Below are 13,921 nucleotides of genomic sequence, written 5' to 3'. Positions count from 1 at the left end.
GAGACAGGGTTTCTCTGTGGCTTTGGAGCCTGTCCTGGAACTAGCTCTGTAGACCAGGCTGGTCTCGAACTCATAGAGATCCGCCTGCCTCTGCCTCCCGAGTGCTGGGATTAAAGGCGTGCACCACCATCGCCGGCCGATTAGAATTTCTTCATCCTATGTTAGATGTGGTGGCTCACACTTTTAATCCCAGCACTCGGGCAGAGGCAGGCAAATCTTTTGTGATTTCAAAAGCCAGCCTGGTCTACAGAGTGAGTTCCCAGACAATTAGAGAGAGCTATATGGTGAGACCTGTCTTGAAAAACAAAACAAGGGCTGTTCAGTCCCTTCCAGTGTCAAATGCTAGGTGTACTTGGTCCAGGGGAGACTGCAGTCCATAGAAGTAGCCAGCATGAGGCTGGAGAGATGGCTCAGAGGTTAAGAGCACTGGCTGCTCTTCCAGAGGTCATGAGTTCCATTGTCAGCACCACATGGTGGCTCCCAACCATCTATAATGAGATCTGGTGCCCTCTTCTGGCCAGCAGGCACACATGCATACAGAACATTGTATATATAATAAACAAATCTTAAAAACAAACAAGCCTAGGCAGTTTGGATGCTCACCTTACTAGACCTGGATGGAGGTGGGTGGTCCTTGGACTTCCTACAGGGCAGGGACCCTGATCCATCTTTGGGCTAACGAGGGAGGGGGACTTGATTGGGGGAGGGGGAGGGAAATGGGAGGCAGTGGAGGGGAAGAGACAGAAATCTTTAATAAATAAATAAATAAACAAGCAAACAGAATCTTTGCATCCCTCTAATGAAGGGCCTTCTTTCCTGTCCAGGTGTGCCAGACAGTGCCCATGCCAGCCAGTCCCCTCCCCACAGGCAGTACCATGAGCACTGTGCACCTCTCCTCGGATGGTACTTACTTCTACTGGATCTGGTCTCCTGCCAGTCTGAATGAGAAAACCCCAAAGGGACATTCTGTCTTCATGGACATTTTTGAACTTGTGGTGAGTTTAATTCTCATTTTGTATCATTTCAGAAAAATATATTTTGCTTTTATTTCAGGTTCATATACAAAGAGCCTGCAACCCTTATAGTACCTAAAGTGTGTTCAGTTTTGTCAGCACTGGTTTTCCTCTTGCATGTCCTTGGATACTTGGTTTAGGGCTATGTGGGGTCAGTGGATCCTTGATTTCTGCAGAGTAATCTGGCCACGAGAGGAGGTATCATTACTGTATGCATTGCAAGAGAGTCTTAGCAGAAATGCTTTTGGGCATAACTGAAATAGCAAGAACAGCTCCATGGGCAGAAATAAACACCCGGGATGTCACAGTTGGAGGAGCAATGAGAAGGTATTGGATGTCAACTGAATACTCACTGTGAGCCAATAGTATTTTACCATGTGAGTGGGAAAATGGTCAAGGTACACAGGGCTCCTCCTGATCAAGTGGAGCTTGAGTTCTGACTGCAGGGCAGTAAAGTAGATTCAGTAGATTACTACTGTGGGTAAATAAAGGATTACTTATAACCAACTAAAAAAATAAGTGATGATTTTAAGCAATGAGAAAACCAGCGTAGCTTGTCAGGTGTGAAACTTGGGAAAGCCAGGTGACTGGGAAGACTGGGACAAAGAGGATCATGTTTGAGGCCAGCCTGTGCTACATAATGAGCTTAAGGGTAATTTGTGCTACACAGCAAGGCCGTGTGTAAAGAAGGAAGAACGAAGAGGGGACTGGATAGATGGCTCAAAGGTTAAGAGCACTGACTGTTCTTCCAGGGTAGTAGAGTTTGGTTTCTTTCTGGAGTCCAGCTACAGCAGGTCAGAGAAGCTGGAGAGGAGATATGGAGTTGGCAACTGAACACACAGGAGTTATCCAAGGAAGCAAAACTTAATTACTTGTCTTAATTTTCTCCTATTCTTTTTATACCACATAAGGCATAAATTTCTACACAAAAAGATCACTTCACAATCACAAATTACTAAAATTCTAAAAACAAATTAAAATCTTTACAAAAGAGGAATTACACAATGATCACATTACATATTTTTCTTAGAGGCACACATGTAGTTAATTTTCCCTTGTATTGTTTTTTTTCCCCACCATAACATCTTCATCCAAAGGCAATGATTCTTTTATTTTTGATTAAGAAAGTTTAAAGCAAGCCAAGTATATTTTAGCCAGTTCCTTTGTACTGGCAGGCAGCAGTTTGAGGTTACAGTATAGCAAATTCTTACTCTTGTTCTACTCTATAAAACCATACACATAGTGGTCTAGCTAACCAATCTATTTTTCGTTCTTTTCTTTTTTCTTTTCTTTTCTTTTGTAAACAGTGGTTTGCCTGCATGTATGCCTGCAGGCCAGAAGAGGGCACCAGATCTCATTCCAGGTGGTTGTAAACCACCATGTGGTTGCTGGGAATTGAACTCAGGACCTTTGGAAGAACAGGCAGTGCTCTTAACCACTGAGTCATCTCTCCAGCCCTTCTTTTTTTCTTTACACACAATAGAGTCATTTAATTTCCTTTCACAACTTTGTTTTTTCAGAGGGCACTCTGAATCCTGTGATTAAATCTGTAAGCTATATGACCAAGGAACTCATACCTAACCTTGGGTGTAGGACATAATTGCCTTTTTGAATCATAAACTTGTTTTTCCACAGGCAGAATCCGTGGATCTATCTATAATGTGTGAAACTTTCTTGATCTCATTTTTTTATTCTCATCAAGTCTCACATAGCAAAAGGATAGTGTTTTCTAATTTTATTTCTTTTTTATATCTCTTTCTGTCACGGCCACCCTCGTCCCGCAAGGATGACGCGACCACCGGAGCTCTTCTCATTGCAGTTTATTCCAGGACTTTATTCACTTTCTCTCTCTCTCCCCTCTCTCTCCCCGGGCAAACCTCTCCCAGCCCTTAAAAAGGCACGGGCTGCCAACCCTGGATTGCCAGGTGGGCACTGCCCATAGGACCACGCATATGCAAGCAGCTGATGATCATTGTGTGATAATAGCATAGCCATAGGAGTTGATTATACATCTCCATCAGGTGTGGCTTCACACAGCTCGCTACAGTTCCCCCTTTTGTTTTGTAAAGCATCAGGTAAGAGTATAGGTCTGATCTCTGTTAAAAATGAAACATGTACTAGTGTCTGTCCAGGTGTCATCCACTCAGAGAACACTAGACCTGTCCGGTGCCTTTTTTACAGAGGTGGGAGTTAGACACCAACCCACATGCAATCAGACTTGCTCTTCTTGAGGCTGGTGTATGCTTACCTCAAGTACAGTGCGCAAGCCTCACATCCTGTGCTCAAATATAACCAAGCTTGAGGGGACTGTCCTGCTTCAATGACCGTGAAGGTTTGAATGATCATAACTTCATTGCGATGCTGTGAAACCTTTATGTGACAGACGCACCATAGGCATACCAGGGAGGCAAGCACCATTAAGCCTGTTAGGGCTCCTATCCCTCCCACTCCTTCAGATGATCCATGGAGTGATCCAGGAGGATAGTCCTTCTGCCATGCTGGTATCCATGCGTGTGGAATCTGTAGTTGCAATAGTCACTCTCAGCTTTTCCAGTTATTGTTCGAATTCACCAGACCAATTACCTAAAGGACAGCTAGACAATTCTTTAAATTTTTCATATCACACACAGCCCCAGATACTTCCATTCACAGCCAAGTTGAGCCAATTGCCAGAGCCGTGGCTGTGCTTGCGGCAGAGCAAGGGCAGTCAGAACTGGTAGCAGAGGGGCCAGCACAGAGGAGAGGAAGGGGAGGCAATCTTGCTTTCCCCTCCCTGGCTTTCCTCTGCCTGCCCCTGTCATTAGGAGTGGCTTTGCCATGACCCCAGGAGCAGACAGAAACCACTGCTCCTTCAGCAGTCCCCTAACTAACATACCCCAGCTGCCATACCCCCGTGGCTCATTTATTCCTGTCAGTTGAGTGCATGGAAGACACCTTCTCCCTCGTACACCTCTTTGGTTTCCCTAGCAGCTCAGCTGATCCTGCTTCTGCTCTGAAGGAACCCCGCTTAAATTATCTTATAGGGAATTTGGTCGTTGTTAATCCGTCTGGCTACTTCCTGCTGAGTGGGGACGTTGCATTCTTACTGCCATTTTCAGGACAGCCACAGGCGAGAGGCGGAGACTCCACTTCCCCACCGAACTGTAAGGTGGAGGCGAGCTCAACCCGGTTGTGCTGCCCTTCTACGCCCTGAGGCATCCATGCTGGGAGTGGCCTAGCATTCTTGCCTTGTCGGTCCTTGAGGCAGGTCCTGGGTGTTTACAAGCTTTACAGCTTTACGGTTTCTCAGTGCTCGCTGCCTGGAGCCTTGGCCTTAGAGCCGCAGCAACTCAGGTGGTCTCGGTAATTTAAACCACATGAATATACCACTTGTCCCAGGATGACACATTAAGATTGCCAGAGAAGGCAAACCAAGGAGTAATTGTGTCACATTTAGCCAAAAACCTCTCCAAAGCGCTCCGTAACAGCTCATTAAGAGCCAGAAAAATCAGGTGTGATGTTGAAGCGCCCATTCTAAAATCCCATTCTTCCTTTTATTTTCATTTTAAACCGTCACCTGTTGTCGTGGCTCTCACTTTGATCCGTCCGCTATAGTCGCGGCCCTATTACCCCCCACTCTCCCTTCTACTGGCAAGAGCAGAAAACCCGCTTTTTGTCGCGGATCCCCAGTCTTTACCTTGAGGATTATCCGGTGCACCCCCTGACTGCAGCAAGTTCTGGGCTCCACAGAGAGAGGTTTGGAGGTTCCCCGTACGCTTGTCCCCGTATGGGCCACCACCTGTCACGGCCACCCTTGACCCGCAAGGATGACGCGACCACCGGAGCTCTTCTCACTGCAGTTTATTCCAGGACTTTATTCACTTTCTCTCTCTCTCCCCTCTCTCTCCCCGGGCAAACTTCTCCCAGCCCTTAAAAAGGCACGGGCTGCCAACCCTGGATTGCCAGGTGGGCACTGCCCATAGGCCCACGCATATGCAAGCAGCTGATGATCATTGTGTGATAATAGCATAGCCATAGGAGTTGATTATACATCTCCATCAGGTGTGGCTTCACACAGCTTGCTACACTTTCATTGAAGCAATTGTCAGAGCAACCTAAACCAATTCCCTAATCATCTTCACTAACTGTCTTAAGCACTTGTATCTTTAAATCATCGATCCAACTAAGCAACATTGTTCTATAAAAATCATTGTCATTATGATCTACAAGTAAATTACCCAGTGAGGAGTGTGATTTTCTCATGAAACAATCACACTATACTAGATACAGTGGGATTCTTCCACTCAACAGCCACGCTGGAGTCAACCCCCTGCCCCCACCCCGGGCAGGGTTTAGTTGTGCTAACTGGTGAGCTGTACTCAATAAGCTCTATTGCCAACTGCAGTTCCTCCCACATGCTCACCTCCAGTTCCCAGCTCACAACCATTTAAACTCCAGTTTCAGGGGATCCAATGCCCTCTTCTGGCCTCCTTGGGCACTGCATAGATGTAGTATATGTATACATACATGCAAGCAAAACACTCATACATAAAGTAAAATAATTTTGTTTTTGTTTTGTTTTTCATGACAGGGTTTCTTTGTGTATTCCTGGCTGTCCTGGAACTCACTCTGTAGGCCAGGGCTCCTGTCTCTGCCTCTATAGTACTGGAATTAAAGGCATATGCCACTATCACATGGCTTTAAAAAAAATTAAGAGAAATTTCATAATGAATGGTATGGGTTGTTAGATTAATAGACATCTGATACAAGAATAGAAAATGCCTACACCATGGTACATTATTGTAAAATTTTAGATTATCTAAAATAAAGTGAGAATTCTGACGTTTCTAGAAATAAAACACACATATATACGAAATGATGAGGAATTAAGAAAAGACTAGGCTAGTCAGTAGGTTTCTCGATGCAAAAATAGAGACATATTTTCACAACCCATGGGAAACTGATTCCCAAAGTATAAACCAATTGCGAAGACAACACAAAGCTGGGTTTTGTATCTGGTTATGCAGTCAAAGACCACACCTGCTGGAAGTGCTGGGACAGCTGAAACGGCCTTGCTGTTTAGAGCAGAAAGCAAATACCGGGGAGGGGAGTCATTTAGGGGAGATCTGACTGAAAGAAGTCAGCTTTGTGCTTTGTGTTGTCAGTTCTCCTTCCACTGACTTGGTTGACAACACCTATACCTGTTGAGGCATCTTACAGGTCCTGTTTAAGATTCACAATCTTCCTGACTTTTGAGTGCTGGGATTCGTAGCTGAGCCACCATGCTTGGCTTGTTCCTTTCTTCTTTCTTTCATTTCTTTTTGTCTTTGAGATGGGGTCTCACTGTGTAGCCCTGGCTGTCCTCAAACTTATATAGATATTTCTGCCTCTGCCTCCTGTGTACTGGAATTGAAGATGTATGCCACCATGCCTGGCTTTCCATTCTCCCTTGAGTCTTCTTGAGGTGCACACGTCACACCACCGCACGGCTCTTTTCCAGTCTAGTAGCAGCTTACTTTTGTTGTTAGTGGTCTAACAGCCTTCTCTTTACTTTACTCAAGCTTGTAGGTGTGTGTGACGTAATTGATCTATACACTGTGACAGAGACTGCTCACCTTCCTGTGGAAATGTAGAGCACATCTTCTCACTGACCGTCCCTTCCTGGCCTTGTATGTCCATTCTCCTAGCAATCATGAGCAACAACTTGTTTCCAAGACCCCTTCCTTCTGTTCTAGCTGCTCTTCTTCCTCATTTGGTATATGACTCTCTGCTTCAGGTGCTCAAACTGGCTTCCCAACCAGAACCTGTTCCAGGAACTGGAGGTTCATAACTCAAATGGATAAACTGTCAGTAGGATTTAACTAAATGGCTTGTCTTTCAAAATGACTTGTAACGAAATGCCTTTTACAATGATTAACTAACCATTATAGGAAGACAAGTATATGATGTAAGAGATGGAATATAAGTGAGACAGCTCAGTAAGTCAGGGAACCTGCTACCAAGCCTGAATACTTGAATTCAATCTCCAGGACCCATATGGTAGAAGGAGAGAATGACTTCCACAAGTTGTCCTCTGACCTCCTAGCAAGTGTCATGACACACACATACCCATACAAACACATTGTATTATTAGTTAGGTCCTATTGCTGTGATAAACATCATGATCAAAAACAGTCTGAAGAGGAGAGACTTCATTTTAGCTTAAGGACATAGTTTACCATTCAGGGAGGTCAGGGCAGGAGTCTGGAGGCAGGAATTGAAAGAGAGCTCATGGAGGAAGCTGCTTATTGTCTTGCTCTCCATGGCTTGCTCAGCCTGCTTTCCTATACAGCCCAGGACCCCATGGTAGGCTGAACCCTCCTCCACCAATAACTAATCCAGGAAATTTCCACTCACCTTTAATTCCAGCACTTCAGGAAGCAAAGGCAGGTGATCTCTGTGAATTCAAGGCCAGCCTGGTCTAATAGTGAGTTCCAAGATAGCAAGGACTATATAGTGAGACCCCGTCTCAAAAACAAAAAACAAAACAAAAATACCAAAAACCAGAAACACAAAACAAACAAAAAAAGAAGGAAAGAAAGAAAATGTCTACAGGCCAATCTTATAGGGACATTTTCTTATTTTGAGGAGCTCTCCTACAAGACTACCTAGCTATGTCATGTTGACAAAAAACTAACCTGCTCACTCTGAAAGAAAGAAAAGAAAGAATAAAAGGAAGGAGTAAGTGGAGAGAAGCAAGAGGGAATGTAGAGGGCATCCTGCAGAACTGGCCATCTCAAACAAGCGACTTCTAGCAGTGGCAATGTGTGGCTTTTCTGCTGCCTGTGGCACAACAGCCATCATACCAGTGAAGTCAGCTTCACTCGGCTGGGAGCCTGACTGGACTGTGACATTGAAGGTGGCCACTCATCCCTAGGGTCCCTCACCATTATGCAGTAGTCTCAACTGAAGCAGGGTCTCATGGTGGCTGGTTTACAGGAAGGAGTTCTTTAGGTAGCTGAACACTCATCATGGCTCCTGAACCTCATGTTATGTGCAACAGTAATATAGTCAAGTTCAGAGTGGGCGAACTCAACTGTGCGGGCATACAGGGTACATCATTATGCTCAGGAGATACAGGCCTCCTCAAACTCCAGACCCTTAGAATTCCAACCTTTGAGGCTACAGAACTGCCCGCACAGCAGCCTGCCTTGAGCTCCTGCTGGGGACTCCTGTCACTCTGTACCTCTCAGAACACTCTTTTTAGGTCCTGCTTGTTTTGTCCTGGAAGGTCTCTTGTTCCTGTAACCATACGCTGCTGCTGCTTCTCGTGGTCTGACTCAGTGGCACCTTACCCCTCTTGTGCTCTCTCCTCAAGTCCTAGGTCTCTCCCCCTTCTCCCTAAGAGAGAGTTCTCACAAACTGTGATCTGGATAAGTGAGCTACCCATCTTTATTCACCCGAGCCTTTTGTGGTTGTTTTCCTTTTTAAGGCAGGGTCTTTCTATATAGACCAAGCTTGCCTCTGCTCTGAGAGTGCTGGATTAAAAGCATTTGCCAATGAGCAATTACTATATTGCTTTGTCTGGGTAGCTGGTTGGTGAAATTTTGTCTTCATTGACTTGTGTAGGAGCATGGGAGTTAATTAAGAAAAGGGGAAGAATGCTGGGCGGTGGTGGCGCACGCCTTTAATCCCAGCACTTGGGAGGCAGAGGCAGGCGGATCTCTGTGAGTTCGAGACCAGCCTGGTCTACAAGAGCTAGTTCCAGGACAGGCTCCAAAACCACAGAGAAACCCTGTCTCGAAAAACCAAAAAAAAAAAAAAAAAAAAAAAAAAAAAAAAAAAAAAGAAAAGGGGAAGAAAAAACATAAACACAGCTGCTGTTAAATGCTGGGAGGAAAGAAAGTAGGGCAGTGGGAGAAGACACGGCCTCCTTTGTCTTAGGTGGCTGGTGGGGCCCTTCCTAATAGGCAAGGTGAGCAGTTTGCTTGAGACCAAAGGACTTTTTGAGACATGGCACCTCGATAATGGACAGTCTGCAAGGAGGGGACAGCAAGTATACAAGGCTTGCAGTAGAAGGCCAGTGTAGCATCCAAGAGGGGACAGGCCATGGTCACTGAGAACATGGTGACAGAGGGCCAGGCTGAAGCAGCCGAGGCTGAGAAGGTTAGCAGATGCTAGCCTTCATGACCTTCATAGTAGCATGGATTGTTTAAATAACCTTCATTTATTTGCAGGTTAGGGGAAGCACTTGCCATGGCATGAATATAGAGATCAGAAGACAGCTTTTTTGCATTCCTCAGGCTTGACAGCAAACGTTTTTACTGACTGGGCCATTTCACCAACCCAGTATCATGGGTGTAGCTGGGAAATCAACAAAGGGCTTAAACAGGACAGGGTGTGAATTTATGGTACTTTAAAAATGATTTTATATTTAATTATGTGTCTGTGTACGTGAGTGCCAGTGCCCACAGAGGCGAGGGGCATTAGATCTCCTGGAGCTAGAATTACAGTTGTGAGCTGCCCTAAGTAGATGGTGGGAACCAAGTGCTCTTAACTACTGAGGTATCTCTCCAGTCCAGGGTTTATGTTTGTTTTAAAGTGACTTTTGGTGTGTGGCAAATTCACTAAGTAGCAGTAGAAGACTGGCTAGAGCTGGCCAGAGGCCTGGACTGGGAGAGAAGCCCCTTGTCACTGCTAACTGTGCTACTACTCACTGCTCCCAGCTGTACTCTCCTTTTGAGGTTAGTAGCCATGCACCTCTCTGAACTGCATGGTGTTGCTAAACTCTTCAAAAGCAATGAGTTTATTAGGGTTCCTTACAGCCTTATAGATGAGCTGTTAATTTATGGGGATGGGAGAGCTTCCACCAGGACTTTCCTTGCAGCTTCAGAGAGGGCAACTCTCTTCTCAACTCTTCCCTGGTCTATACACACTATAGCCGTTCCCCAAGGCCACGTGTAGTTGATACAGAGGTGCACACAACAGGTGGTAGGGAGTGGCTGGAATTTCAAGTGAGGGTCTCTGGTCCTCCTTACTCCTCCTCCTCCATGAGGGATTATATACTGTTAACATACTCAAGGGATAAATAACCCTTTTGTAAGGGGGTGCAGGTGAAGTCCACAAGAAGGTGGTTTCTTGGTTCAGAGTACAGTCACCCCATCACTGAGGTTATACAGATTTAGTACTTATGCCCTAAACCTGTTCCTCCTACTGCTCACTGGTGCTTTGTCATCTCAGTTTGCAGAGCACTGAGTGCAGTAAGAGACTGTTTTACATTAGCTATTGATTTCCTCATAGGACCAGATGGATAATGCTTTTGAATACCAGGCTTAATGAGATCGATTTTTGTCTTGGATGCTTTTACAGGGTTATATTTAGAGTTGTGTAGCATAAATAAATAGAGCATGAGCGTGGGGGTAAAACAATGCAGTAAGAAGTAGATGTGTTAAATTTTAGGGGACAAACGGCCATTTAAGTAGAAATGCTAGAGGCAGGGGTGGGAGCAGTGAGATAAGGGGACCATAGCTTAAGACAGAAGCAGTAGAGAAAGTGGGGTGTTCCCACAGAGGCTGGAGCTGCATGTGAGGGAGGGCCTATAGGGAATGCTTCCCCAGTACTGAGGATGTTGTGGTAACCACTTTCTCCCAGGCAAACATCAGGCAGCTGGCATTCTAGGACAAGCCATGAATGAGTAACTGTGTGGTCATTTCAGAGAGATGAGTATGTGCAGGAGCATAACAGTGGAATGTGCTCAATTGTGGGTTGTGGGGACACTGATGGGCAAGCAGGGAAGGCTTCTGTAGTTGATTGCTATCTGAGATCTGAATGATGGGATTGAGTCAGCCCTGGGAAATTTGGGTACAGTGTTCCAGCTGAGGTCTTAGATACCAAAGGCAATGGTTTCCATAAATAGAAATGTAGAGCTAGGAGGCAGGAGAGTAGCCAGCAGGGTCCCTCTTGGTTGTAAGTGCTTACAATAGCAGTTCAGGAAAGGGCTATGCCATGGAGACTATAAAAATAGAAACTCCAAAGGTCTCTGGCCAAGGCTACCTGCAAGGGAGTTAGGGGGAAGGTGAGTGATTCAGTCCTTAGATTACAGTGGTCTGTCCAGAGTGGTACTCATGAGATGGTACAGAGTTAAGGAGGCCAAACCTAGGAGGAGTAGGAAGCAAAGGGAGCCGCAGTCTGGGGCTCCCCAGAAAGCCTTCCCTTATCCTCTGTGACCATGTGTGCAGCTGCCCTGGAGTCTGTGGATGGCACCTCTCAGTTGTGTGCTTTCTCTGCCATTTGTTGTCAGCCTTACCCTCTGGATCCTGGCTTGGCTTTCTGTGGACTTCTAAAGACTTGGCCCATGGTACCCTCATTCTTGTCTTCAGGGGTTGCAGCAGCAGGCCAGGCTTGCTGTCTTCCCTGGTGGGATAGGTTTCTGAGGCCCACCATATCTAGGAGACTGGGTTTTCAAGGGGCATTGGTTAACACAGGCCTCCTGAGATGGATCAAAGTCTGTTTTAAAGACACATTCTTTAAAGCTGGATGGTGGTGGTGCATTCCTTTAATCACAGCATTTGGGAGGAGAGGCAGGTGGATCTCTGTGAGTTTGAGGCCAGCGTGGTCTGCAAGGGGAGTTCCAGGAGATCCAGGGCTACACGGAGAAATCCTGTCTAGGAAACAAAACAAAACAACAGCAAGTAAACCTACATTCTTTCAAACACACACACATGCACACATAAACCCACACAGGTAACACATGCTGTAGTGTGTGTGTGTGGCAGTCAGGACAACTTGTAGAAGTTGGTTCTTTCCTTCTTCTGTGTGTTTTCCAGAAATTGCACTTAGGTCATCAGGTATGGCAGCAAGGGCCTTTCTTTCCCTCCTAGCCATTTCACTGCCCAGATCCGAGTCATTCAACAGTGAATCCAAGTGGAATGTTCTGTGTTTGAAAACAGAGAAGACAGGAGAAAGGCAAGAAAGAGGGAAGAGAGAAGCCAGGACCTGGAAGCAATCTCAAATGACTTCAGAGAGATGCTTCTCCCTGGGAAATCAGCAAGGGGAGAACCTAGGGCCTTGAATTAGAGAAGAATTGAGAAAGAGAAGTTCCTGGGAAGTGATCCAAGTCTTCAGCAAAGAGAAAAGCTAGGAAAGTTTTTGAAAAAAGAAAGAAGGCAGAGACATGATATTCAGATCTGTAACTCCAGCACTGAGAGACAGAGCATAAAGAGTCTAAGGCAAGCTTTGGCTGTATATGAACTTGAGGCCAGCCTGGGCTACATGAGACCCTGTCTCAAAAAAGAAAAGAAAGATTGAGGGATGGAAAGCAGGTAGGTGGTTTTTTGCGAGTCAGATCCTCATTGTTGAGGGACTTTGCTGGGGAAAAGTCAGTGTTGAGTTAGGGAACTGGCAGGCCAGCCAAGGTGCGCTTGAAGCTTGCTGTGTGTTTTAGCCAGGGTGGCTTGCTACAGGATTGCTCTGCCATGTCCAGGCAACTGGCTCTGTGGGAAGAGTGGTTAGGTCTTAACAACCAGTTACATTTTCAAACCATGTTAACCTCACAGTTGTCCTCAGCAACAAATCAAGGGCTAGTTGGTTTGTTTTCCTCTCTTTCATTTGTACTTGCCAGAAGGCTCATAATTAGTGAGCCTATGGAATTCAATATAAGGGTTATAATCAACAAATTTGCAGAATGTATTAATGTTGTCTGATTTCACTTTGAGTATGAGCTGCCATGAAAAATGACAGTTCTGAGAATGAGCTTAGCCGTCTCTGTCTGAAGCAGCTCCTCTGGAGCATGGAAGTGGTTTGCATAGAAAGATGCCTTTGCTCAGGTGGCTGGAAAATGTTTTGTAAGCTGTCTGGTCACAGAAGTAGTCTCAGAAGATATCTGCTAACTGGATGGAAACATCATTTCAGGTTCTCTCTTTTTTTTTCTTTAAATATTAGGTAGAAAATGGGGTATTTGTAGCCAGCCCACTTCAGGAACGCACAATCCTAATGAGAAAAGAGGGAGAATCCGCTAAAAGCATCAATGAGATGCTCCTGAGCAGACTGTCTCGGTACAGAGCTTCCCCGTCGGCAACACTGGCGGCCCTGACTGGCTCCACCATCTCCAACACCCTGAAGGAGGATCAAGCAGGTGCGTTTGCCTCTTCCTGACCACCTGCCTACAGCTCCTCAGTGCAGCACACAGAGCCCACCTTCTCTGCGTCTCCCCTGCAGTGACCAGTGGGTCTGGGCTGTGGACAGGGTGTGAGCCCTGTAACAGTTCTGCCTTTCCTGTCAGGAAAGATTTGTAAATGCAGCCAGCCTCATCAGGACACACCTGTAGCCTTAGCCCTTAGGAAATTAAGGCAGGGGAGTCATGAGTGGGAGGCCAGCCTGGGCTATGTGAGATCACCTTACTGTACCCCCCCCCATAAAAAAGAGTATATGAATTTGAGCTAAAATGAATTTGAGTCTCTGCTTTAATCCTTATACTGTTTGAAATACTGGGAAGAAAAGCTCTTGCAGTTGATTAGCTGGGCGATGGTGGTGCACTCCTTTACTCCCATTACTTAAGAGGCAGAGACAGGTGAATCTCTGTGAGTTCGAGGCCAGCCTGGTTTACAGAACATGCTAGGATAGCCAGGGCTACACAGAGAAACCCTGTCTTAAAAAACCAACCAAACAAACAAACAAAAAAGTATGAGGCTGTTCAGTAAATACTTTATTGCTCATATTAGGCTGTAAGGACAATATCTTGTTGCCAAGGCCTCTGTGGTATCAATGTGAGTATTTTATTAATGCTTGCTTTATCATGGGAGATGCTTTGCACAAAACAGTTCTTTTTACCTAAGTAAATGTTTTGGGGGTTGTAAGATGGCTCATTGGGTAAAGGTATTTGTGGTCAAGGCTGACGACCTGAGTTTGGTCCCTGGATCGCATGTAAAAGGTGAAAACAGAGAAACGACTCC

The 13,921-nt window shown here is 45.7% G+C and overlaps 1 protein-coding gene across 10 annotated transcripts in view; it reads left to right on the top strand.

Annotated features, from left to right (window-relative positions):
- Positions 1-13,921, top strand: part of Hectd4 (HECT domain E3 ubiquitin protein ligase 4) — a 186,293-nt gene that overhangs the window by 54,654 nt on the left and 117,718 nt on the right. For 9 of the 10 annotated variants that reach the window (XM_075980735.1, XM_075980708.1, XM_075980727.1 and 6 more), the window contains exons 7-8: positions 825-995; positions 12,912-13,104. In XM_075980735.1, the coding sequence (XP_075836850.1) occupies positions 825-995; positions 12,912-13,104 (364 nt within the window). Of the gene's footprint in view, positions 1-824; positions 1,000-12,911; positions 13,105-13,921 lie in introns of all 10 variants that reach the window. The other variant, XM_075980673.1, reaches the window with a different exon arrangement.

This window comes from Microtus pennsylvanicus, chromosome 1 (assembly GCF_037038515.1).
Source record: "Microtus pennsylvanicus isolate mMicPen1 chromosome 1, mMicPen1.hap1, whole genome shotgun sequence".
NCBI lineage: Eukaryota > Metazoa > Chordata > Mammalia > Rodentia > Cricetidae > Microtus > Microtus pennsylvanicus.
Note: the sequence above shows the minus strand (reverse complement) of the source record. Positions and strands in the feature narration are given on the sequence as shown.